The sequence below is a fragment of the Kogia breviceps genome, chromosome 2 (genome assembly GCF_026419965.1).
Source record: "Kogia breviceps isolate mKogBre1 chromosome 2, mKogBre1 haplotype 1, whole genome shotgun sequence".
Taxonomy (NCBI): Eukaryota; Metazoa; Chordata; class Mammalia; order Artiodactyla; family Physeteridae; genus Kogia; species Kogia breviceps.
The window spans coordinates 88,033,354-88,060,333 of record NC_081311.1 but is presented as its reverse complement, the minus strand read 5'-3'; the positions used below and the strand labels follow the sequence as shown (position 1 = coordinate 88,060,333).

At 42.5% G+C, this 26,980-nt stretch overlaps 1 protein-coding gene and 1 long non-coding RNA gene across 2 annotated transcripts in view; one reads left to right on the top strand and one right to left on the bottom strand.

Moving 5' to 3' along the window:
• Window positions 1–12,125: 12,125 nt before the first annotated feature.
• Window positions 12,126–26,980, bottom strand: part of LOC131750211 (uncharacterized) — a 30,244-nt gene continuing 15,389 nt past the window's right edge. The window contains exons 5-6 of the long non-coding RNA XR_010839063.1: window positions 20,827–20,925; window positions 12,126–13,623 (exon numbers count right to left, since the gene is read on the bottom strand). This is a non-coding gene — a long non-coding RNA (uncharacterized lncRNA). The remainder of the gene's footprint in view (window positions 13,624–20,826; window positions 20,926–26,980) is intronic.
• On the top strand, window positions 13,816–19,293 carry LOC131750361 (serine protease 40-like). The gene is given in 5 exon segments (XM_067027412.1): window positions 13,816–13,869; window positions 14,001–14,367; window positions 15,969–16,135; window positions 18,924–19,095; window positions 19,098–19,293. Coding segments are annotated over 5 exon segments (906 nt in total). The 3' UTR covers window positions 19,244–19,293.

Genomic DNA, 26,980 nt, shown 5'->3' with positions numbered 1-26,980 from the left:
GGGTTTATTTCTGGGCTCTTGATTCTGTTCCATTAGTCTACATGTCTGTTTTTGTACCAATACCATACTGTTTTGATTACTATCACTTTGTAATAAAATTTGGGATCAGAAAGTGTGATGCCTCCAGCTTTGTTCTTCTTTCTCAGTATTTCAGCTATTTGGAGTCTTTCATGATCCTTTGGAATTTTAGGATTCTTTTTCTATTTCTGTTTGAAAAATGCTATTGGAATTTTGATAGGGATTGCATTGAACCTATAAATGGCTTTGATAGTACAAATATCTGAATAATATTAATTCTTCCTCCATGACATATTTTTCTATTTATTTTTGTCTTCTTCAATTTCTTTCATCAACATCTTGTAGTTTTCAGTGTACAGATTGTTCACTTCCTTGGTTAAATTTATTTCTAAGTATTTTATTATTCTTGATTATATTGCAAATAGAATTATTTTCTTTAATTCTTTTTCAGATTGTTTTTTATTACTGTATAGAAATGCAACTGATTTTTATATGTTGTTGTATCCTTCAACTTTACTAAAATTTGTTTATTAGTTCTAATAGTTTTTTGGTAGAGTCTTAGGATTTTCTAAGTATGAGATCATGTCATCTGGAAACAAAGACAATTTTACTTCTTCCTCTGTATTTTGGATGCCTTTTATTTCTTTTTCTCACCTAGTTGCTCTGTCTAGGATTTCCAGTGCTATGTTGAATAGAAATAGGGAGAATGGTCACCCTTGTGTTGTTCCTGATCTTAGTGGGAAAGCTTTCAGCCTTTCACTGTTGAGTTTGATGTTAGCTGAATGTTTGTCATATATAGCTTTTATTATGTTTAGTATGTTCCTTTTATGCCCATCTGTTGAGAATTTTTATACTGAAAGAATGTTGAATTTTGTGAAGTACTCTTTCTGCATCTATTGAGGTGATCATATGCTTTTAATCTTTCATTTTATTAATGTGGTATATCACATTTATTGATTTGCATATGTTGAACCATCCTTGCATCCCAGAGACTAAATTGCTTGATCATGGTGTATCATCCTTCAATGTGCTGTTGAATTCAGTTTCCAAGTATTTTGTTGAGAATTTTAAAATGTATATTCAGCAGGGTATTGGTCTATAATTTCCTTTTCCTATAGTGTCCTTATCTGGCTTTGGTATAAGGGTAATGCTGGCTTTGTAAAGTGAGTTTGGGAGTGTTCCTTCTTTAATATTTTGGAAGAGTTTGAGAAAGAATGTTGCTCTTCTTTAAATGTTTGGTAGAATTCAGCAGGGAAACCATCTGGTCCCGAGCTTTTGTTTGTTGGATTTTTTTTGATTACTGATTCATTCAATCTCTTTACTCATTATTGGTTTATCCAATTTTTAAATTCCTTCATGGTTCAGTTTTGGTAGATGGTATGTTTCTGGGAATATATCCATTTATTCTAGGTTATTGAACTTTTTGTCATATAATTGCTCATAGTAGTTTCTCATGATCCTCTGTATTTCTGTGGTATCAGTTGTAATGTCTCCACTTTCATTTCTGATTTTATTTCTTTGACCCTTCTCTCTTTTTTCTTAGTTGTCTATCTAAAAGTTTGACAATTTTGATGATCTTTTAAAAATAAAAATTCTTAGTCTTATTAATTTTTTCTTTTTTTTGTGGTACACACGCCTTTCACTGTTGTGGCCTCTCCCGTTGTGGAGCACAGGCTCCGGACACACAGGCTCAGCAGCCATGGCTCACGGGCCCAACCGCTTCGCGGCATGTGGGATCTTCCCGGACCGGGGCACGAACCCGCATTCCCTGCATCAGCAGGCGGACTCTCAACCACTGCGCCACCAGGGAAGCCCTTATTAATATTCTCCATTCATTCATTTCTGCTCTGATCTTTGTTGTTACCCTCCTTTGCTAATTTTGGTATTAATTTGTTCTTCTTTGTCTAGTTCCTTGAGGTGTAAAGTTAGGTTGTTTATTAGAAATTTTTCTTTTTTTTTTTAGTGTAGGCATTTATTACTGTAAACTTTCCTTTTATAACTGGTTTTCCTGCATCCCATAAATTTTTTGGTATATTGTGTTCCTATTTTTGTTTGTTTCAAGATATTTTTTGACTTCTCTTTTGATTTCAGCTTTGATTCATTGGTTGTTCAGAGGTGTACTGTCTAATTTACACATGTTTGTGAATTTTCCAGTTTACCTCCTATTATTAATTTTGAGTTTCATACCACTGTGGTTAGAAAAGTTACTTGGTATAATTTCAGTGTTTTAATTTGCTGAGACTTCCATATGATCTATCCTGGAGAACGTTTGATCTTTATTGTATTGTCATTTGTTTCCCCTTTTAAATCTGTTATTATTTGCTTCATATATTTAGGTGCTCCAATGTTGGATGTGTATATATTTATGATTATTATATCTCCCTGATGAATTGGCCCCTTTATCATTATATAATGACCTTCTTTGTCTCATTACAGGTTTTATATTTTAATTTTTTGTTTTGTAAATTAATTTTTATTGGCATATATTTGATTTACAATGTATTAGTTTCTGCTGTACAGCAAAGTGAATCAGTTATACATATACATATATCCACTCTTTTTTAGGTTGTATTCCCATGTAGGTCATTACAGAGTATTGAATGGAGTTCCCTGTGCTATACAGTAGGTTGTTATTAATTATCTATTTTATATACAGTAGTGTGTATATGTCAATCCCTGTCTCCCAATTTATCCCTCCCCCAACTTCCCCCTTGGTAACCATAAGTTTGTTTTCTACGTCTGTGACTCTTCTGTTTTGTAAATAGGTTCATTTGCACCATTTTTTAAGATTCCACATATAAGTGATATCATATGATATTTGTCTTTCCCTGTCTGACATACTTCATTCATTATGACAATCTCTAGGTCCATCCATGTTGCTACAAATGGCACTATTTCATTTTTTTTATGGCTGAGTAATATTCCATCGTATATATGTACCACATCTTTATCCATTCCTCAGTCAATGAACATTTAAGTTGCTTCCATGTCCTGGCTATTGTAGCAATAAATAGTTCTGCAGTGAACATTGTGGTGTGTATATCCTTTTGAATTATGGTTTTCTCTGGTATATGCCCAGGAGTGGGATTGCTGGATCATATAGTAGCTCTATTTTTAGCTTTTTAAGGAGCCTCCATACTGTTCACCATAGTGATTGTACCAATTTTCCTTCCCACCAATGGTGTAGGAAGGTTCCCCTTTCTCCACACCCTCTCCAGCATTTATTATTTGTAGAGTTTTTGATGATGGCTATTCTAACCAGTGTGCAGTGATACTTCATTGTAGTTTTGATTTGCATTTGTCTAATAATTAGTGATATTGAGAATCTTTTCATGTGCCTGTTGGCCATCTGTATGTCTTCTTTGGAGAAATGCCTACTTAGATCTTCCACCCATTTTTTAATTGGGTAGTTTGTCTCATTTTGTTTTGTTGATATTGAGCTGCATGAGTTGTTTATATATTTTGGAGATTAATCCCTTGTTGGTCACTTCATTTGCAAATAGTTTTTCCCATTGTGTGAGGCTGTTTTTTTTCATTTTGTTTATGGTTTCATTTGTGTGCAAAAGCTTTCAAGTTTAATTAGGTAACATTTGTTTATTTTTATTTTCACTACTCTAGGGGGTGGATCAAAAAAGATCTTGCTGCAATTTATGTCAGAGAGTGTTCTGCCTATGTTTTCCTCTAACAGTTTTATAGTATCCAGCCTTACATTTAGCTCTTTAATCCATTTTGAGTACATTTTTGTGTATGGTATTAGAGAATGTTCTAATTTCATTATTTTACATGTAGATGTCCAGTTTTCCTAGCACCACTTATTGAAGAGGCTGTCTTTTTCTCCACTGTATATTCTTGCCTCCTTTGTCATAGATTACGTGACCATAGATGTGCAGGTTTATCTCTGGGCTCTCTATCCTGTTCCATTGATCTATATTTCTGTTTTTGTGCCAGTACCAAACTTTTTTGATTACTGTAGCTTTGTATTATAGTCTGAAGTCAGGGAGCTTGATTCCTCCAACTCCATTTTTCTTTCTCAAGATTGTTTCAGCTATCTGGGTCCTTTGTGTTTCCAAACAAATTGTAAATTTTTTTGTTCTAATTTTGCGAAAAATGCTATTGGTAATTTGATAGGATTGCATTGAATCTGTAGATTGCTTTGGGTAGTATAGTCATTTTCACAATATTGATTCTTCCAATCCAAGAACATTGTATATCTCTCCATCTGTTTGTGGCATCTTTTATTTTTTTCATCAGTATCTTATAGTTTTCTGAGTATAGGTCTTTTGCCTCATTAGGTAGGTTTATTCCTAGATATTTTATTCTTTATGATGTGATGGTAAATGGGTTTGGTTCCTTGACTTCTCTTTCTGATCTTTCATTGTTAGTGTATGGGAATGCAAGAGATTTCTGTGTACTAATTTTGTATCCTGCAACTTTACCAAATTCATTGATGAGCTCTAGTAGTTTTCTGGTAACATCTTTAGGATTTTCTATGTATAGTGTCTGTGGTCTGCAAACAGTGACAGTTTTACTTTTTCTTTTCCAATATGTATTCCTTTATTTATTTTTCTTCTCTGATTGCCATGGCTAGGACGTCCAAAGCTGTATTGAATAAAAGTGGTGAGAGTGCACGTTGTTGTCCCATTCCAGATCTTAGAGGAAATGTTTTCAGTTTTTCACAGTTGAGAATGATGTTTGCTGTGGGTTTGTCATATATGGCCTTTATTATGTTGAGGTATGTTCCCTCTTTGCCCACTTTCTGTATAGTTTTTATCATAAATTGGTGTTGACTTATGTCCAAAGATTTTTCTGCATCTATTGAGATGATAATATGGTTTTTATTCTTCAGTCTTGTTACAGTTTTGACTTAATGGCTATTTTCTCTGATGAACATATAACTACCCCTGCTGTCTTTTAGTTCTCATTTGCATGGAGTATCATTTTCCATCCCTTCACTTTGAACCTATGGCTTTACACCTGAAGAAGGTCTCTTGTAGGCAACATGTAGTTTGGTATTGGTTTTCAATCCATCTAGCTATCTGTGCTTTTTATTGACATACTTACTAATGCCATACTATTAATTATTTTCTGGCTGTTTTCCCTTGTTCTTTCCTTTTTTGCTTGCTGCCTTTCTTTGCAAACTGATGATTTTTCATAGTGGTATGCTGTGATTACCTTCTCTTTATCTTTGTGTATTTACTGAAGGTTTTTGCTTTGTGGTTACCATGAGGGTTATGTAAAACATCTTATAGATATAACAGTTTATTTTGTGCTTATAACAACCTACCTTTGATCACATGCAAAACCTCTGCCCTTTACATCCCCCCCAATTATGTATTTGATGTCACAATTTATGTCTTTTTTTTACTGTATACCATTAACAAATTATTGTAGCTATAGTTATTTTTTATAAATATTTTTGTCCTTTAACCTTTCTACTAGAGTTAAGGTTTAACATACCACCATGTTACAATATTAGTGTATTCTGAATTTGACTATTCTGAATTTATCAGTATGTTTTATATTTTCATATGTTCTCATGTTACTATTTAGTGTCCCTTTATTTCAACTTGAAGAACTCCTTTCATCATTTTTAAGGTAAGTCTGGTGTTGATGAACACACTCAGGTTCTGTTTGATTAGGAAAGTTTGATTGGGAAAGTTTTGTCTCTTTTCATTTTGGAATGACAACTTTGCTGGATAAAGTATTCTTGGTTGGCAATTATTTTTTCTTTCAGCACTTTGACTAGATCATTCTACTTTCTCCTGATCTGCAAGGTTTCTGCTGAGACATCCACTGATAGCTTTCTACATCCCTTATACATGAATAATTTTTTCTCTTAAGGAGACATCTAAGGCCATGGGAGTTGGCCTGGTGCAGGGGCAGGCCAGCATTGGGGTCCATGTGAAGTCCGGTGCTATGGGTGAGGTGTCTTTCTCCATGGGGAGAGTGTCTTTCTCTATGTTGGGCTGCCAAGGCTTGAGGGAGGAGTGATGGGGAAATGTGAATCTACTTTTACTACCTCCTCAACGTGTCTTTTATTTCTGTGTTTCACCCAGCTGCTGTAATTCTTTACCTGGAATCTATAGCTCTTATATAGGTATTTTTGTGTGCATATAGTTGTTCAAATTGATATTTCTGGGAGGGGATGGATACTAGAAATTCCAATACCATCATGTTGTTGAGTTGTAGGAATTCTTTGTATATTGAGGATATTTGTCTCTTATCAGGCATACGATTTGAAAATATTTTCTCCCATTTTTTGAGTTGCCTTTTCACTCCTTCAATATTATCCCTTGATACACAGAAGTTTTTAATTTTGACCAAGTCCAAGGTATCTATTTTTTTCTTTTGTTTCCTGTGCTTTTGGTGTCACATCTAAGACATGTCAAGAAATATTGCCAGATACAAGGTTATGAATCTTTCCCCCTATGTTTACTTCTAAAAGTTATATAGTTTTATCTCTTATATTTATGTCTTTGACCCATTTTGAGTTAATTTTTATATGGTGTAAGGTATGAGCCTAACTTCATTCTTTTGCATATAGACATCAAGTTTCCCCAGTACCTTTGGCTGAAAAAGCTGTCTTTTCCCCATTGAATGATGTTGACACCCTTGTTGAAGATAATTTGACCATCTCTGTGAGGGTTTATCTCTGGGTTTTCTATCCTATTCTATTGGTTGATGTCTGTCTTTATACCAGTACCACTTTTTTTTTATTGCTGTAGCTTTGTCACAATTTACTTTTGTAAGCATAAAACCCCTTTTACTTAACAAATTTATGTCAGTGCTCTCCAGCTTATTTATATTTCTTATTCTTCTCACATTATTAATGACCATTCCCTTAAACATGGGAAAACAAAGATTGAAATCTAGTTTGGGAAGGCACAATTTCATTTAGCTTATAAAAGATACCTGTGTAGCAAAATGATAGTGCCTGAGACTGGTTGAGACCTGGGGTCATCTATTCCAAAGAGGGGGAATTTCTTCTGATAGGAACTCCAACCAATGAGCATAGAACCCCAGCTTCAGCATCCACATGCATAAAACTGTTTCCTGATCACTAAGAGAACTTGTCAAACCTTATCTAGTCTCTCCCTCCTCCTTCCATTAAAACACTTGTCTCCTTTGGACCCCTTTCCTAGGATTTTTTATTATCTTATTCACACCAGTATTTCTGGCACATCATCCTCCCATCCATCCATCCACTTATCCAACAAATATTTATTTGGTGACTATTACATTCCCAGCACTGTTCTTGGTGCTAGGAATAAATCAGATAAAGTTCTACCTTCACGGAGTTAATACTCTGATTGAAGGAGGTGGACAATAAATAAACAAATTATAGTAAGTTGATTGGTTATAAGTGCTATGAAGAAAAATAAAGTGGGCAAAGAGGCTAGGAAACCATCAAACACATGGCAAAACATGAGGATGTTCACCATGTCATTGCTTATAATACAGACTAAAATAGAAAGCAGCTTTTTTTTGCCCCCAAACTGGTCATGGTCAAATAAATTTTGGTATATTCATATAGTGGAGAAGCATGCAGACATTGAAAATATGATGTATACCATATTTTTAACCTGGTAAAATATTCATGGAATATTTCTAAACAAAAAGCAGTCTAGAAAAAGTACTACAATCTGGTTTTAATTCTGTAAAATAAATATATTCATCAAAAGGACCTATAGAATGTATACTGAGATGTTATAGTGATTGTTTTTGGGTGGTGAAATTATGAATGATTTTGTGATTTTTTTCTAAGTTCTTATATGTCAAAAACCCTATACACACACACACACACACACACACACACGGTTATACATATTCATGGACATATATTATTTATATAGGTATATAATCAATATGGCTGATATTTTAAAAACTATGCACACACACATATGCACACATGATTATACACACTCACAAATATATATATGTGTGTGTATATATATGTAAATCTGGCAAACATTTATGATAGATCATTTTAACAGTGACTACTGATATTTTTAAGTATATTTCTGCCATATTATGTTTATTATTCCCCATGTTTTTTATTTGATTCCTCTTCTGCTGTCCATTGAATTGAGTTTTTCCCATTACCCATTTTCCTAACAGAGATAGATTCATTTTGAAGCTAATAAAATTTAAGCTTTAGAATACCTCATTTGAATGGGCCCCATTTAAATAAATATTCACTTAGCATAATACCCTCAAGGTCTATTCATGTTGTTGCAAATGGCAAGACTTCATCTTTTTTTATGGCTGAGTAATATTTTACTGTATACATATATACCACATCTTCTTTATTCATTCATTTGTTGAGGGACACTTAGGTTGCTTCCATATCTTGGCTATTGTAAATAATGCTGCTGTGAGCACTGAGGTGCATGTATTTTTTGAATGAGTGTTTTCTATTCTTTGGGTAAATACCTAGAAGTGTAATAGCTGGATCTTATAATAGTACTATTATTAATTTTTTTGAGGAATCTCCATACCTTTTTCCATAGTGGCTGCACCAATTTGCATTCCCACTCAACAGTATATGAGGGTTCACTTTTCTCCATATCCTTGCCAACGCTTGTTATTTCTTGCTTTTTTGATAGCCATTCTAATGGGCATGAGGTCATATCTCATTGTGGTTTTGATTTGTATTTTCCTTAATAAGCAGTGTTGTTGAACAGCTTTTCATGTGCCTGTTGGCCATCTGTATTTCTTCTCTGGAAATGTCTATTCAACTTCTCTATTCATTTTTGAATTAGGTTGTTTTTTGTTGTTGTCTTTGAGTTATATGAGTTCATTATATATTTTGGATATTAACCCCTTATCAGATATATGATTTGCAAATATATTCTCCTATTCGATAAGTTGTCTTTTCATTTTATTAATAGTTTCCTTCACTGTGCAGAAACTTTTTAGTTTGATGTAGTCCATTTGTTTATTTTAGCTTTTGTTTCCTTCACCTGAGGACACATATCCAGAAAGATATTGCTAAGGTCAATATCAAAGTGTGTATTCCCTTTGACAATTGTGTGTATTGTGTTTTCTTTGAGGAGTTTTATGGTTTCAAGTCTTACATTCAAGTCTTTAATCAATTTTGAGTTGATTTTTGTGTAAGGTGTAAGATAGTGGTCTAGTTTCATTTTTTTTGCAGGTGGCCACTGAGTTTACCCAACACCATTTATTGAAGAGACTATCTTTTCTCCATTGTATGTTTTTTGCTCCTTTGATTTTGCTCATATGTGGAATATAAAAAACAAACAAACAAATAAATCAACAAACCAAACCAAACAAGCACATAGATACACAGAACAGAGTAGTGGTACTAGAGGGGAAGGGAATGAGAGGAGGATGAAGTGGGTAAAGGGAGTAAATTGTATGGTAAGGAATGGAAACTAAATTTTTGGTGGTGAGCATGCTATAGTGTATACAGAAGTAGAAATATAATATTGTACACATGAAACTTATCTAATGTTATAAACCAATGTTACCTCAATAAAAAGTAAAATAATAAAAATACTTTTTCTGCATTTAAAAATATTCACTTTTGTACCTCATTTTGTTTTGGTGATTTTGTTTCATAAAATTGTATAACTTTTAGGCTGCACAAAAACTAGACCTACCCTTCCTATCTATATTTTATTTTACTAGTTAAAATTTTGAAGAATACACTTAATATTATATATTTTTAGAAATTCTAGGGTTAATTACAGTTCTTCTCCTTCCTGAAAGGTCAAGACCCTTCACATGCATTAGCTTCTTCCAATACTTTCCACTACCTTCCATGTTATTGTTACCTATGAGTTTATTTACAGCTTACTTTTACCTACATGATAATTACTGGGATCACTGTCATGATCATTATCATCTGTTTGTGCTTTAAGTCAAGTGACTTTGCTCTTCCTCATCCTCCTTTTCAACAGTGGTTCGGGAGTAAATGAAATGTCCCCTGTGAAGTCTGTTCATTATCTCCTCAAACCCCCACTACAGTCCACTGAAGGAAGTGGTAGACCCTTCCGCAAATACCCAGAGTCCTGGTGGCTGAACAGACACCTGCTGTCCTTCGCTATATGCTTACCCTACGTGACTTTTCCTCAGAAGAAATCACTGAGAGGACACCTCTTCCTGGGGTTGCTGTGCAAGGGCATGTGCTGGACCCATATGGACCTAGGTACCATGCATTTGGAGTCTGTGTCATGGACAAGTCATGACCATATGACAAGGGATGGAGGGAGGGTTTCCATAGGAAGAAGGGCCTGCACAGGGCCTGGCCAAAAGGTGAAGAGTGAAAGATATCACTGTACTATAACCTGTCCTCTTTGGCTTCTTCCAGAAATAGGTCCTGAGGATATAAGTGCTGACAGTTTATTTGGGACATGATGCCAGGAAGCACAGGTAGTGAGTGGGGCCTAGAGGTAGCTGATAAAAAGAATGATATTCTATCAAGTCTTTTGCTTCTGTAGGGAGTCTGGCCCTCAGTCTAGAACATTCCTCATAGTTACCTGCACCTGGGGAAGGAGCTGAACCACATATTTAGCATCCAAATGCTATAGCTGTTGGTAGTTCTTATTTGTCCAGGGCATGAACTGAGGATGCCCCTATGCTCACAGAAAGACCTTAGCAGAGACTCCTAATACACTTGAATTAATTTGTTAGTCTGCTCATCTTCTGAACAATACAAATCTGTCATAAATTATTTGCTGATTCTTTTTAAGTACTGAATTTTCTCTCTGTTGCTTACAAGCTCCCTGGTGATAGATAGGTACTTATTGTCATTTTGTTAATTGCTTTCTGGTTGTGTTTGTAGTTGTTCTCTGTTCTTTTCTTCTTCCTTTGTGGTTTGATGATTTTCTTTAGTATTATTTTTGGATTTCTTTCTCTCTAGATTTTGTGTATCTATTGTAGGTTTTTGATCTGTGAACCATGAGGCTGACCTATAACTAATTTTACTTGTTTTAAACTGAGAGTCATTTAAGTTCACACACATTCTAAAAGCTCTACATTTTTTACTCATCTCCACACACATTTTATGTTTTGGTGTCATACTTTACATCTTTATGTGTATGGCATAACTGTTTATTGTGATTATAGTTGATTTTACAATTTTTGTATTTTAACCCTTGTACTGGCTTCTGTGGTTGAGCCACTGCCTTTAATATATATTTACCTTTATGAGTAAGACTTTTTCCCTTCATATATTTTCTTATTTATTGTTATAGCCTTTACTTTTTCACTCAAAGACCCTTTAACATTTATTATAAGGCTGATTTAATGGTGATGAACTCTTAGTTTTTGCTTGTCTGGGGAACTCTTTATCTCTCCTTCAATTCTGAATGGAGACCTTGCTGGGTAGAATATCCTTGGTTGTACATTTTTTTCCATGCAGCACTTTAAATATATTATGTCACTCCATCCTGGCCTGCAAAGTTTCTGCTGAAAAGTCAGCTGATATCCTTATGGGGGTTCCCTTGTATGTGACTCTGTTTTTCTCTTGCTGCCTTTAAAAATTCTCTCTTTTGCCATTTTAATCATGACATATCTTTGGGGTCTTCTCATTTGGGACTCTCTGTGCTTCCTGGACTTGAATGTCTGTTTCCTTCTTCAGCTTCAGGAAATTTTCAGCCATAATTTCATTAATAAACTTTATCTCTCTCTTCTTCTTCTGGGGCCCCTATATTGTGAATGTTAGTATACTTGATGTTGTCCTAGAAGTCTTTTGAACTATTCTTATTTTAAAAATTTGTTTTCTTTTTGCAGTCCTGATTGGGTGATTTCCACTGTTCTGTCTTCCAGGTCACTTACGTGTTCCTCTGTATCACCTAATCTGCTTTTCATTCCCTCTAGTGTATTTTTCATTTGATTATTGTATTCTTCAGCTCTGATTCACTCTTTCTTAGAGGAGAAGTGGGGAAACACTTCAACATTTTAGAATGTGAGGTTTTACAAATGGTTTTGTGCATAAAATGACTGTTGGGCCAACTGGCTGAAGTGTGGGGGATAAATCACAGGGAAAAATGGTTACAATTGCTTCCAGTTTATCTTTTTTTGTGGTGGGGGAAACAATAACACCTAACATACAGAGTCATTGTAAGAATGAAACAAAGTCATATATGTAAAGAATTTTGCTTGTAGTAAGTGCTCAATAAGTGTCACTTAGTGTTACAGTTACTTAACTTCATGGCAACCTTGTGAGTTTGTGTCCTTGTCTTCACTTGAGAGATGAAGAAATTGAGGCCCAGAGTTGAATGACTAGGCTAGAGTAATGAATTATAGCAGAGCAGAATCTAGAACTCAAATCTACCACTGCACCACAAACCTGTGTGTTTCCACCACATTAAGAATCAGGCAGGGGGCTTCCCTGGTGGTACAGTGGTTAAGAATCTGCCTGCCAATGCAGGGCACATGGGTTCCAGCCCTGATCCGGGAAGATCCCACATGCCATGGAGCAACTAAGCCCATACGCCACAACTACTGAAGCCCGTGTGCCTAGAGCCTGTGCTCCACAACAAGAGAGGCCACTGCAATGAGAAGCCCACATGCCACAACGAAGAGTAGCCCCCGCTCACCACAACTAGAGAAAGCGCACACAGCAATGAAGACCCAACACAGCCATAAATAAATAAATAAATAAACACACACACACACACACACACACACACACACAAAGAATCAGGCAGGGCGCTTGCAGGCATGTGCAGACAACTTTGGTTGGGCTGTGACTAAGCCATTACTTAGACTCTGGCTGCTCAGGCTGGGTCATCAGCCAGATTTGTAACCAGATTTGCAGACTTCAGGGGAAATCCTTTTTTCCAAGATCCCACATGTCGTGGAGCAATTAAGCCTGTGCACCACAACTACTGAGCTTGTGCTCTAGAGCCACGAGCCACAATTACTGAGCCTACATGCCACAACTACTGAAGCCCACGTGCCTAAAGCCTGTGCTCCACGACAAGAGAAGCCACCTCAATGAGAAGACTGCACACCACAACAAAGAGTAGCGCCCGCTCACTGCAACTAGAGAAAGACTGCACACAGCAACAAAGACCCAATGCTTCTCTCTGGAGGCATCCTGGGACCCAGCTCTTCTTGTCACTTCTGTTGAAGCATGTGCCAAAGAGGCACATGCCAGAGCGAGGCATAAAGCAGATGGCCTCTGTCCGGGGAGATGGGACATAGCAGTCAAGAGAGTGGGCGGGGAGAGTGTCACCCTCCAAGTCAGGAGGATAGTGCTGCTGGCATCAGCTGGCTTTGAGATCCCACTTGGGTTCTATTCATTCATTCAGCACCCACGGGTGCCAGGCCTCATCTGAGGCTCACTGAGGGGGACATGGAGACGCAGGACCCACCTTGAAGTTTCTTATCCTACCAGGAAAGTGAGACACAAGTCCACCTACTGTGATCCAGGATGTGCAAGATGGTAGACCCTTAGCCACTATTAGAGGAAGTGCTATAGGTCCCATCGGAGGAGGGGCCTTGTGGGAGGAGTCTGGGGAGGGAGACAGCCCAAGCAGGACATGTGGGTGGAAAGTTGCTCGTGTTCCAGTAGCAAAGAGAAGTTGAGTTCCATGCACTCCTCCATTTGCTCCACAAAGGCTTGTTGAGTGCCTGCCAACAGAGGAGGACCTGCTTTTAGAGAAATCAGAGTGTGAGGACCGGGCAGGAGGGGGGATGTGTCATTCTGGGCTGGGAAGTGGGGTCTCTGAGAATCACCCCAGGCCCTGAGAACTTCCAAGGGTTCTGGTCAGAGCTGGGAATGAGCCAAGTCTCTGCTCATCTAAACTGAAGGGGTACAGTTGGATGTACCCCCAACGTTTCTTTCCGGCACGAAGATTCTCTGCTCCTTTGATTCTGGTGCGTGCTGGGAAAGGCATCAGAAACTTTCAAAGGACAAATGTGCTGAGGCTACGGACAGCATCAAGCCTACCTCAGTATTAGGAAGGGAGGAGAGAGAACGGTTTTGAATAACGCTGGGGTCCCACCAGGAGGAGGGGCTGGGTGGTAGGCAGCCAGGGCGAGGAAGCCGGCCCAGCACCCAGAGGACATGGGTGACAACGCAGCTTCCCCACGACAGGTCCCATGATCCATCAGCCTACAGAATCCTGCTAGGGTGCTGCTATCGGCTAAAAGCTCCTACCTCACACAGCCGGCAGGCATCAGTGTAACGGATCACCGCCAACACTGACTTTAACAAGCGCTGCTACATGGGGAGTGACATCACCCTGTTGCAGCTGCATCGGCCTGTGGACTTTTCCGACTACATCCGCCCCATCTGCCTACCGGGACCTAACACACAGCTGCCCCCTCATACCTCCTGTTGGATAACTGGCTGGGGGATGGTCACCGAGGAACGTGAGTGGGGGCAGGGCAGGCGAGGAGAGCAAGGGCTGAGGAGGAGGAGGGGAGAGCAGTGACCATTGTGGAGCCCTTCCAGACCTGATAGCGTGTCTGCTATCGGTTCAAGTTTCCTTCGCTCCATGGTTCAAAACAGCCTGAGCATCATCTCTAACTTTTGGAATCAGGCACCCGAGCCCTTTGACTCAGCCGTTCAGGATTCCACCCCGACTCCCAGGCCCTGTTTGGGCCAGGCCCCTTCAGGACACCTCTTGAGCTTCCACTGCTGTAGAAGGTACCTGGGGCAGCAGTAAGGAAATGAAGGTAGGCCTGCACTCTGGCGTGGGAGGTGAAGTTGGGGCATTTATGGCTTAAGAACATTTACCTCTGTGAACCTCACTTCCCTCATCCCTTAACTCAGGTGAAACTTGCCTTTTCCGCCAGCTTCCTGGGCTTGCATATTCTTAGACCGAGAGAGGAGAAATGTTGGGCAAAGATTTTTGCTCTAGGGTGAAAGCTTTTGGTTTAGAAAAAAATAATAACATTGAGTGAAAGAAAAAGGAGAATGTCAGTTTGGCATAACTTGTAGGTCCTGATTTGGCAGAGTATCTCAGTGGAGGCATTTGGGGCAGGACTTTCTTTGCTATGCAGCATCCCTGCCCCTGGCCACAGATGTCAGTTGCAACGCCTCGTCACGAGAACAGCCAACTCTCCAACATTTCCAAAGACACTCTCCTGGGATGGACTGTCACTTGTTAAGAGCCGCTGGCAGAGCAAGGGGAATTCTCCAAGACAGGTCGGAGGGTAGGAGTTGGGGCGTGAAGGGAAGTCACAGGCTGGAGCAGCCGCCAGGACAGGTAGCAGATAACACCAAAGGGAGTCTCAGCTGGCAGCTGTCCTTCCCCCTCCATTTCCTCCCCTGACCGCAGTTGCTGAGCGCGTGCCAGCCCGGTGACGCGTGAGGCACACACAGCAAGCACTCCATAGGAGCGAGCTGTCACCACAATACTGTGCTGTCTTGGGAAGACGCCTCCGATCTGTGAGCGAGATCTAGAAATAGAACCCACGTGGGCGGCGCCCCCAGACCAGGCGCTGCTCAAGAGGCAAGGCCGTGCCTTGTTTGTCATGCCACCTAACCCTACTGGGCATTGTTAGGGAGTACCGCCATACTTTGGCCAAGCCAGGACTTCCAGCGTCCACCCCTGTGCCTCCGCTTCTGTCTCCACAGAGCAGCCAGATTCGTTGTTTTTTCAATATAACCCTTCAGTGGTTTCCCAGTGTGCTCAGAATGAAATCCAAGCTCCACATCCTGGTGAGGAGGGCGCTGCTCGCTCTGGACTCTGCTATGATGTTGCCTCATCTATTTCACCTGCCACTGCCACCCCACTGCAGCCACGATGACCTCCCTCCTTGTGCTCCCCACCTCAGGCCCCTCGTATTTGCTCTCTCGTCTGCCCTGGATGTCTTTCTGCCTCACCTTTGCACATCTCTGACGGCTTCCCCAGTCCTGGCAGCTAGAACTGATGGCATCTCTATTAGCGGGAAGGTTAGAGAGGGAGCTGATTTCTCTCCCAGGGTACACCCCACATCTGAACCCCTCTCCCCCCCCCCACACACAGGGTTCCTGTCTGCTCCCTGCACGCTGCAGGACAGAGACGTTGATGTCATGGACAGTCAGCTCTGTACATCATATTTCCAGGGGCCAGATCCCAACAACCGTACCTATGCTATACACGATGACACGCCGTGTGCCAGGGACCTCATGACAGGAAAGTCCATCTGCCGAGTAAGTGACGTGGGCTGCCTCTCCTCTCCTGCGGCCTCTGTCACCTCTCCTCTGTGTCTTCCCTGAACCCGCCCCCAGCCCCTGACTTCCTCTCCCTGGGCCCCACCCCATCCTGAAGCATCAGAGCTGAAGCACAGAGGCCCCCAGAGGGTGCTGGTCTATCCCATCCAGTTTCTTTATAGCTTATAGGAGCTTTGCTGAAGGACAGCATACATAGAGAAGGGCATACTTTACAAGCGTATTGTTGGATGTGTATTTTTAGACATTGACACATTCATGTAACAGGCATCCAAACGGTCTTATACCTCCTTCCTGTCACCGCACAGTAACCTTAGGCTGGCTGCTAATGCCCTGTGGGCTCATGTCAGGACTTAACATAAATGGAAGCTCACACGACACACTCTCGGCTGGTCCCCTTCAGTCAGGTCTGTGAGGTCTGCCCACCTTGTGTGAAGTTTTGGTTGTGTCACATTGTTGTACAGCATTACCTGGTTATTGTTGTGTGACTATACTGTAATTTTCCTTTTCCATCCTAGCGTTGGTGGCATTTGGGTAGCTCCTGCTTGAGACCATTGCAGATGCCATTGCTGTGAATATCCCTTGTGCGTGTGTGTGAGTGCACGTGGGTTCACCGTTCTGTTGGGTATAACCCTGGGGGTGGAATTACTGTACCATAAAATGTGCACATGCTCTTCTCTCCCAGATACTGGAGAGCAGGCTTCCAACCTGCTCCAACCCATTTGCACTCCCACCAGCAATGGCTGCTCCAGGTGGCTGCCAGGCCTTCACACTGTCTACCATTTTCATTTTAACCATTGCATGCACTTTTCGTTTGCATTTCTCTGGTGAAAAATGAAGGCAAGCACTTTTTCATATGGGTATTGCCTTTACTCTTGGGTCTATCCACGTTTATTTTTTGCCCTTATCTCAAATTGAATTGTGAGCTGTGAGTCCAATATTGCGCGTGTGAACTGTCAATGTCTTCTCCCACTCTGTGCAGTGCTTCTATTTTACGGTGGGGAAACTGAGGCCCAGAAAGGGGAAGTGGACAGCCCAAGGAAAGAGAGCATGATCATAGCCAACCTTGGAGGAGCCATGTCCTCCTCTGGGGCTGTGGCCCCACTAGCTTCCTCACACAGCCTCCTCTTCCTCTCCTGCACCTTCTTTCTAGCACTTTCTGTCTCCTAGAAACAGGCTGCCGTCTGAAAACACACCACATGACCCTTCTCACCTCTGCACACTGCCCTAATTCTCTGCCTGCCTTCCCAATAGGGCTGGCCCCGGGGTGTCTGCACTTGCCCTCTCTTGCTTCCTCACTTCTCTCTCTTGCCTCAGCTCATTCCATCAGACTTCTGCACCTGGCATTCCTCCACACTGCTCTTGTCAAGATAACCAAAGGTCTCGGTCTCACCGGGGCTCCTGGTGGATATCCTGCCATCCCCACTCAGCAGTGCACCCTCCAGCATCTTTCATCGGACTCGGAGGGTGGCCCCTCCTGTGTTTCCTGCTCTCTTCCTCCTTCTTCTGACACCAGCATACGAAGGACCCACCCCTCAGCACTCATCCTGCTTTTCTTGTCTTGCTCCATTCTTTCCTTAGATGGAGAGGAAGGGTCATAGGTGGCAAACCCCGTGTCTTACCGTTTCTTGCCTGTCTTTGTTACCCTTGCTGCCACGGTCGTGTGCTGACAGGGCTCCCTGCAGCATTTCACGTCCGCCCACTGGCTGTGTTCCACCCAGCCCCAGAACCACCCTGCCATACCTTTAGAAATCGATTCAGGTCACATCACTTCCCTGCTGAGTGTCCTTAAGCTCCCCCTTCAGCCCCAGCCCCGGGCTCATGAGAGCTGGGAGTTGGCCTTACTAGTCCTTGGCCTCAGCCATGCCAAGCATGCCGGCCACCTCTGCCTGCATCTTCCAGAGTCAGGCCTTGCTTATCCCTTCCCTTCTTTTTGTCAGAGAAGCTCTCTGAAGGTCCTCCTCTGGGCATCTCCGTTCCACGTCTGGAGTCTGCAGATGTGTGGGATGCATTGTCTGTGTTGTGTTGCATGTCGCCTCACCATCTCCCATCCGCAGAGCGTGCTCAGGTATATGCTCGTTCAACAGAAGGCTGGACGGGTGCTGTGTTTCCTTGGGCCCCACCTTTTGCCCTGCGGGATGGAAGCATTATGCCCCATGGTGGCAGGTGCCTTCCTGCCTTGGCATCCCACACTCAAAGTTCCTCACACTCTTCTGGGAGCCCCTTGGGATCCCCTGCAATGCCAGCCACCCCACCAGCCTGGACACGGGCATCACTTCTTTTCCTCTGAGCACATCCAATAGCTTGGCATTTTCTAAAGATGCTTAATCAAGAGATCAAGGAAAAACTAGAGTCCTTAATGAGTCAAAAACGAAGTCCCAGGTAGGATACAGTACTAGGCAGAGCATTTAGCTAGAGGTCTCCAGGCCTGCCGTGGCCGTTCTGGAGGACACTGGGGGGCGCCTTCTCCCACATGGGGCTGGAAGGGCAGAGGTCTGGCATCCAGATCCTGGGGTCCCCCTGTGTATTCTTGTAGATGTGAAATGGGCTCCAAGGCCCCACCTTTGAGATTTTGACGCAGGAGGTCTGCAGTGGGACCCTGGGTCTGGACCTTTCAAATTGCCCAGGTGATTCTGATGAGAATAACTCACGCACACCCCCACCTTGCCACAAGGGCTCTTCAACTGCACTCTGGTGTCTTCACACTGTCTGAGCAATGCATGTCCTTCTCCATCTTGGTCCCCATGACTCATGCCCTCTCCTTCCTCAGGGAGATTCCGGGGGTCCCCTTGTCTGCCAGCTGAATACCACCTGGTTTCTGATGGGGCTGTCCAGCTGGAGTCTGCCCTGCCAGGAGCCCATAAGCCCCAGCGTCTTCACCAAGGCCTCCTACTTCGCCCAGTGGATCTCCGAGAAGCAGGCTGCCTCACCCAATCCTGACCCTCTTCCACCCCTCCTGAGAGCAAACCTCCTTCTGTGCCCAGCTTTACTCCTCTGAGCAATGTCCACAAGCCCAGGAGCTTCCTAACACTTGTGACTTCACAGACCTTCCTCCTGCTGCCGAGTTTCCTCTGGACATGGTGGCTGTGACAGATGAATGGGGCCCTCCCGGCCCTCTCCCTGGAAGCCTGTCTGCATTGGTGCCAACGGGCTCTACTTGAATGTGTTCAGCTCTGAGCCCTCCTGTCCATCTGAAGTCTGCTCCAGGCCTGATAAAATGAAAATAATGGAAGAAACTTCCTGCTCCTGTTTCTGACTCATCAGAGCCATCTCGCACCCCTACCCCAACTGTGCTTTGAGATCCTCCCTGGATGGGGGTGGGGAAGGACAGGGACACCAAGCAGCTGGCTGGCCACCTGGAGCTGAACCCTCCTCGGTGAGTCTCCCAGAAGAGCTGGCCTGGCTCAGGGCCAAGGCAGCACTTCATGGGAGGAAGTGGCATGCCCTAGGGCCAGCAGGGCAGTGGTGGCCCACATAATCGTCGTCCTAGCAATGGATGATTTGCCCTGAGCTGAGGATGGAGGAGGCTCTTCCAGGTCCACAGGCCACTGAGGCTCTGCTGGAAAGGCTTGATTTGAAGTAGACAGCAAAGGGCCCTAGCCAGGAGGCTCAGGTCAGCCATCCTCAGAGCTCTGTTTCAGAGCTCAGCTCAGTTCCCCGTGTACCCACAGACTTGGCTTCTGCCAGTCTCCAGGGCACCCTCCCCCCCGTCCTCGTGGACTTGCCACGTCCTGCAGTGGTTGAGGTTGGCCTGGCCTAGGACTTGCTGGCCCAGCACTGAGCCTGTAGGCCGTGTCCTGAGCTGCCCCTGGCACACACGTCTGGGTCACAGAATCTTAACTAGTCAGCAGATCTCTCAGAAGAGTCCTGCAACCACAATCCCCAGTCTGGACCCCTGATGGTCAGGCAGCAGCCCTGAGTCGTTGCAGGTCCACTGTGTCCAAAGTGCCATCAGGTGTTCTGTGAAAATTCCTTCCAAACCTGTTGTCACCCAGATAGCCCTGTCACCTCGCCAGCAAGTGAGAACAGGTGAAGTCACATGCACGTGGTCACCAGAATCCTTCCCAGTTCAGTAGTGTCTGGAAGTGAGAAAGCCCTCCCTTGGCAGTGGGCTCAGTTATGGGCTCCCCAGCAGGGCTGCTGGGCCTGAGACGCGAGCAAGCGCTTGGTCAGTTCAGGCCTGTAGCCTCGGCCACCCGTGGTCCCTGGAACTATCACTTTCCTTCAGCGCACAGTGACCTCGTGCTGGCTGTGCTGGATTTCTCTCCTATGGTGACTTCTGCTCTGTCCGTCAACAGCATGTTTCTATGTGGAGCATGGAGGGATGTGACTGCCTGCTTCTCCGTGAAGCTCCCTGGGCCCCCAACTCAGTGGATACAAATACATTTCCCAGACACCCTGGAGACCTGACAAGTCACGGCTCCAACCCCAGCCCACTTCCCTATTACCTGGAATCAGCTTCAGTGCTCAGTATCATTATCCAGGTTTGGTTTCTTTATACAGATCTGGACACAAGGCCTAGCCTGGGTAAGTAACCTGTGTGAGGTCTGTGAGTAGTCACTAGTGGAATGGGAATTCCAGCTCGGACGTCTTGAGAGTGCTCTGAAACCTCTGTTCTCGCCTCACAGACTCTTCAGGCCCTGTCTGAATTCCTCTTTCAGGACTGAACTGACCTGTCCCAAATGTGGCCCAGAATTCCCTCTGGTCAGTGGCGATGAAAGATCCCAGATAACAAGATGGAGGGAAGAGTGCAGAGCAGATCTATAAAGTTGCTGGAAAAGACAGATCAAAAAATTTTAATAAGCTAATTAATATCCTTATAGATATAGTAAAATATTATTAGCAATAAGACCCAAAACAAAGAAACCACAGAAAAGAACAAAGTCAAAATATTACATAGGAATAATATAGTAGTTGAATTAAACAGCACACTAGATTGAGTGACTAATAGGATAAACACAGATGAGAGAGAAATGTAACCATTACCTTGTATGGACATTACAAAGTATGGACCTCGGAGCTGGCACACTAAGGGAGGATAATTTGTAAAGTATTTATTTACAAAAGAACTAACTACCAAAGTATGGTTGGGGTACAAGGAAAAGAGAAGGCCCAGTTCAGGTGCCTGGCCCAAGCAGCAGCAACAGAGATTTTGCCAGTTCTAGACTCTAAGAGTTTGGGTGGGAAAACCATGGACAGGCTGCCTTGAGAGAAGGGGAGACCTGCAGTTGAGGGACATAGCAAGCCTAGGAAACCTCTGCTAAAAAAAATCTTCATGAAGAGGTAGAAAGAGAGTGGAGATCTGCCCGGACCAAATTCTGGAGGAAAGCCTACAATCAGAATATCTGACACCCAAAGTTGTTTTTGCTACAAGCGTATTCTAATATATAGGTCAAAACTGGGCCTCAGCAGACATCTGCCAAGGCAACAGGAAGGAAAATGTATTAGTCAGGGCTTTCCAGACAACCAGCTGCATGTTTATCTATCTATCTATCTATAGAGAAAGACTGGTTTTAAGGAAATGGCTCATTATACAGACTAAAAATCCAAACTTTGCAGTGTGGGCTGACTCAGGAAGAACTGATGCAGCAGTCTGAGGCAATAAAATAATCATATTTTAAATGTTTTGTATTTCATGATGGTTTGACATGTTGGGAGACCTTGCTGGCCTGGGAGAAATAATAATCAACTGTGAACATACCTTTTCTATGCAAACAACCAATCCCATGTCCATAACCACAACAGCTTTCTTTATCTAACTCTCATACTCCAAGCCAGTATTTCCCCTGCCCTAAATCACTGCAGAAAACTGGAGACCACCCATATAGCCTAGAGCCCGCTAACATTATTCACACTCTCTAATCCCAAACTGTTTTCCTGCCTGTCTCCCACGGAAACCACAATAAAGGCTCCGGGCCATGCTTTCCTCTCACTCCTGCTTCTGTCTCCTGACCAGACTGATGCTTCATCATGTGGCCCTGTGTGGGGTAGAGGGCGCCCTCCTCTTGGGAAGTGTAAGTCATGAAAGTCTTCTCTCAATGGCACTGCCCTCTGTGTCATCACCCGGTCACCTCCATAAGTTAAAATCCCACAGGTACATTTTAATACAAAGTCCAAAGGCTGTCAGGCTGGAGACCTAGGAGGAGACAATGCTGCAGTTGAAGTTTGAAGGCAGTCTGCTGGCAAAATACCTTCTTGCTCCAGGACAGTTTGTCTTTTGTTCTAGTCAGACCTTCAGCTGATTGGATGAGGTCCACCGATATCGTGGAAGGCAATTTCCTTTCCTCAAAGTCCACTGACTTAAATGTCCAGAATAATGTTTGGCCAAATATCTGGTCACTGTGACTTCACATTACACTGGGACCCCGAAGAGCCTAATAGGATAAGATAAACTGTTCACCCTCAAGCCTGGCAACCAGACGAAAAGGGAAGACAAGGGTAGGGGCAGATTTGCACTTATAGTTTGACCAGCCAGGGGTCACATCAATCTGTGAATGTAGTCTGAGGTGGTCTGTGACCCATACAAATGCCGAACTACTCTAGAGGATGGTACCTTCATTCTTGGTATAAGGAAATCCCTATAATTAGTTGACCAGCATGTGGTCAAACCTAAATCAACCACAAAAGGAAACAAACCTCCCCAAATAAGAACCAGAAGAAATAAGATAAAGCAGAAATGAACAAAGATTTCAGACTGTAAATACCAAAGATTTAAAAATGTCTCCACTTATTAACCTGTATCTGTTAGCTTTACTGAATAGCAAATGATCTCAAAACTTCCAGGTGGAAGTACCACTTCTGACTCCCTGGTGAAACTGGTAAAGATTATTTTTCCAAAATAAGTCTTGGGACTTCCCTGGTGGTGCAGTGGTTGAGAATCTACCTGCCAATGCAGGAGACACGGGTTCGAGCCCCAGTCTGGGAAGAAACCACATGCTGCGGAGCAACTAAGCCTGTGCGCCACAACTACAGAGCTCATGTGCCACAACTACTGAAGCCTGCACGCCTAGAGCTGGTGCTCCACAACAAGAGAAGCCACCACAATAAGAAGTCCGTGCACTGCAATGAAGAGTAGCCCCTGTTAGCTGCAACTAGAGAAAGCCCGTGCACAGAAACAAAGACCCAATGCAGCCAAAATATAAATAATTTTTTTTTTAAAGTCTCCAGAAATGGTCCTATGGGCATATAACAAATGAACAAGAATTTATTCAAGAAAACCTACAAAAACAGTGAGAACAGCAAAAGTCTTTGGAACTTGAATCGCTACCTACTTCTTCCTTACTCCATTCCAGCTCAACATGACAAAAATCAACTCCAGATGGCCATGGACAACAAGCTCCCTCTCCCTCCAGCTCCCAGTCTGAGGGTTATAACATCCTCTTGGGAGAGGCAGGGTGCTGACATGTTCTCATTCTCTCCCCAGATATTCATTGTGGAGGCAAGAGTGGCCAAGAGATTGGGGCTCTTTCTTCTGTCCAGTTTTTATTGACAAAGGTTTTGTCCCTATGGACAAAGGCTCTACCTTGGGTGTGGTGCACGGAAAATACTGGAACCCCAACTGTCCTCGCCCCTGTCTGAAAAACAAGGTGTCCAAGCTAGGATTGGTAAGCCAAGATGACCTGAGGCTACTACCCCCTCCAGCTCCTAAAGCAGGTGACAGAGAAGTGTGCCTATCCCTACCTTCTGCTCTAGAGTTCACAGATTTTGCCCAGGGAGAAGCAGGTCATATAACAAAGATATCTGAAGGTCTTCCTAAAGGAGCTGACTTTATTTGCAACAGAATGTGGGAGAGTTCAAACTGAAGCGTTCCCTCAAAAAATAATGGAGCTTGTGGTAAAAAGCAATTAAGAGGAGACTGGTAGATTCGTTAGAGACAAAAGCTAAACTGCAGGCTAGCTGGTTTACCAGAGAGAATCAGGGAAAGGAAGAGCTGCAAGAGTCCTTCTGGGGTCAGGGCAAGTCCCAAACACTGACGTCAAAAACTATCCCTGCACAGGAGCCCAAAAACCTAATTAGATCAAGCCAAGGTCTGGGCTGCACATTCCCCATGGCCTGCTGTGCCTGCCCAGGTGCACATGCCCACCTGGGGCATTTCCTCTCTGTCCTCATGCACATGCTGTCTTACAAGTCACAGGTTCAAAGATAAAAATGAAGGTACCACATGCCTGCAAAGCTGGGCCTGCCCATCTGTCCTACCCCCTGCCTTCCTTAACACCCAGAGAAAGACCTTGATGCCATGGTCACTGGGCTACATGTAGGAAAGCAGTCTGTGCCAGGACTCTGCCTGGGTGGGACTGTCACCCGTCACAGACAGTACCTGATGCCTTGGCTGCCAATCCTGTTTGTATCTCCTAACATTCTCTTTCTCCACAGAAGAGCCAAGAATTTGATATTCTTGTCTCTGGGTCTGCCTACCCTTGGGGCAATCAAGGCCCTTCTGCCTACGATTTGGAAAGCAAGTGTAGGACAGGCCCATAGCTTAATGATGTAAATTGACATCAGTCTCTGAGTGACTTAGACCAAGGGTTTTCCCAGGGAGCTCTGTGCAGAATATGCTCATGTTTTCCATGGAACACAGTCACCTAGGCCCCGTGCTCATCCACCACATGACACACTGTCACCCATGAACTAATAGGAAGGTTCTAGGACAGGGCCATGGGATTCGGGTCTTGAAGGGGCCTCGTCTGATGTAGCTCTTGTCTTTGGTGGAGAGAGATGCCATGGGAAGGTGCTTCAGATGCAGCCATGACTCTGGCTCCCTTGAGCACTGACAGTCCACAGGCAGTGAGTGGCAGAGTCCCCTAGGCACAGAGAGCTTGGGGTGCATTTCTGAAACTCTGGCACATGAGCCCATTCATTTGCAGGAGACCAACATTTTTGTCTTTTTTTTTTTTTTTTTTCTCGGTACGCGGGCCTCTCACTGCTGTGGCCTCTCCCATTGCAGAGCACAGGCTCCGGACACGCATGCTTAGCGGCCATGGCTCACGGGCCCAGCCGCTCCGTGGCATGTGGGATCTTCCTGGACCGGGGCAGGAACCCGTGTCCCCTGCATCGGCAGGCGGACTCTCAACCACTGCGCCACCAGGGAAGCCCTGCATTTTTGTCTTTTGAGTCACATAAATTTTAGTTTAGGTGTATGTTTTCAAGATGCTTAGTAATCGAATTCACAGTATAATATGGCTGACATATTTTCTTACATGCACTTAAATTGTTTAAAAAAAAAGTCAAAAAAATTAAAAGAGTTATTTCTTGTTAGAGGTCATTTCCAAAATAGTGCTTTTATATGTAGCAGGGTGAATATTTAAGACTATACTTAGGAGCCCCATGACATACACGAGGCCCCATGGAGAGTCTGGTGTCTGTGCCTGATAATAGCAATAGCCATTTGCTGATAAAGTTGTAGGTCCAATTAGACATGATTTTGAACCTACATGACCAGAACTCTAAAGAACTAGAAATAAAAAGCAACCACTTAAAAACTAAAAATAAATTGCCATAACAAATCCCTCTGAAATCCCTCAAATAGATAAACCTGAAATAAATAAAATGATAACCTTCGGACTCTGCACATGTATTAAATGTCAATCCCTTTCTTCTTTTTTCGGAGAGTACAGTGTTACCACTTTCACAAAATCTTCACTAGCTACTGTAGGAAGAGTTAGTCATCTCCATAGAATTTCATTTGTATACATTTTAACAGCACTTATAACATTGTAATGTGTTTGAGGTTGTCTAAAACTGTAAGCTTCTTTGGACTGGGATCCTAATCTTATGAATATTTTCCAAAAACCTAGCACAGAGAAGATTGTGTTTGCTAAATAAATTAATCTGTTATAATTTTTTGTTAAATAAAACTAAAATTAACAACTCTAAAATCAAATGACTCAAATATAAATAACAAAAATCTTTTAAAAATCCATGACTAAAATAAATAAGAAACTAAAATTTAATAGTTATAAGAATAAAATATGAATTAAAATTAAGTTAAAATAACTCAGAAATTAAATAATTTTAAAGTATGTATGTAATTGAAAATAACTTCATAGCTGAACCTGAAAATATGTAACCAATTAAAGGGAATAGCTATAGCTTTGGGGAAGATGTTGGCAGTTGTTCTCTCATAAGCTCTAAAGCTGCTTGCTATATCGAAGAGCAAAACTGGTATAGAGAAGGGCAGCTGCGGTGGTGGAAATGAGAAAGCAGACAGACCCCCCCCTCCCCCAGGAAAGAAGGGTGAAAGAGCAGAGCTGAGAAAACTCCAGAAGCAAGGTGCCATATTTGTTAGCATTTCGTAACAACAACAGGAGAGAAAAACTATTTAAATCACACTGCTTTCTACAAATTTGAGAGAACAAATTTCATATAAAGTTTAGTTACAGAAAAATATTGGTGTTGAATTCCAGGCAACACTACCACAGGGGGCAAAGGGGCATACTTTCAGAATAACACCACAAAGAAAATGAAAGCATTTCTTCTTGATGTACTTCATAAATTGTAATGTGCTTTTTCAAAAAATGAAGAAAAAGGCCTTAAGAAAATGATACAAGACATTAAATGACATCATAAGTTAGAATTAGAACAACTCAGAAATGAAAGGACAGACCTCAGAAAAGAATGAAAAATCATTTATGAATGAATTATAAAGCAAAAGCAAAGTGACAATGTCTTATGAGAGATGGAAGGTGAAAAGAGGAAAATGCTAAAAAAAGAAATTAAACAAGAGATTATAAAGATTTGAGAAAAAATGTCAAAATTTGAAGATAAGCACTGAAGATGAATAATTGGAGTGCCTGAAAAAGGAAACAAAGCCAAGACACAAAGCAAATA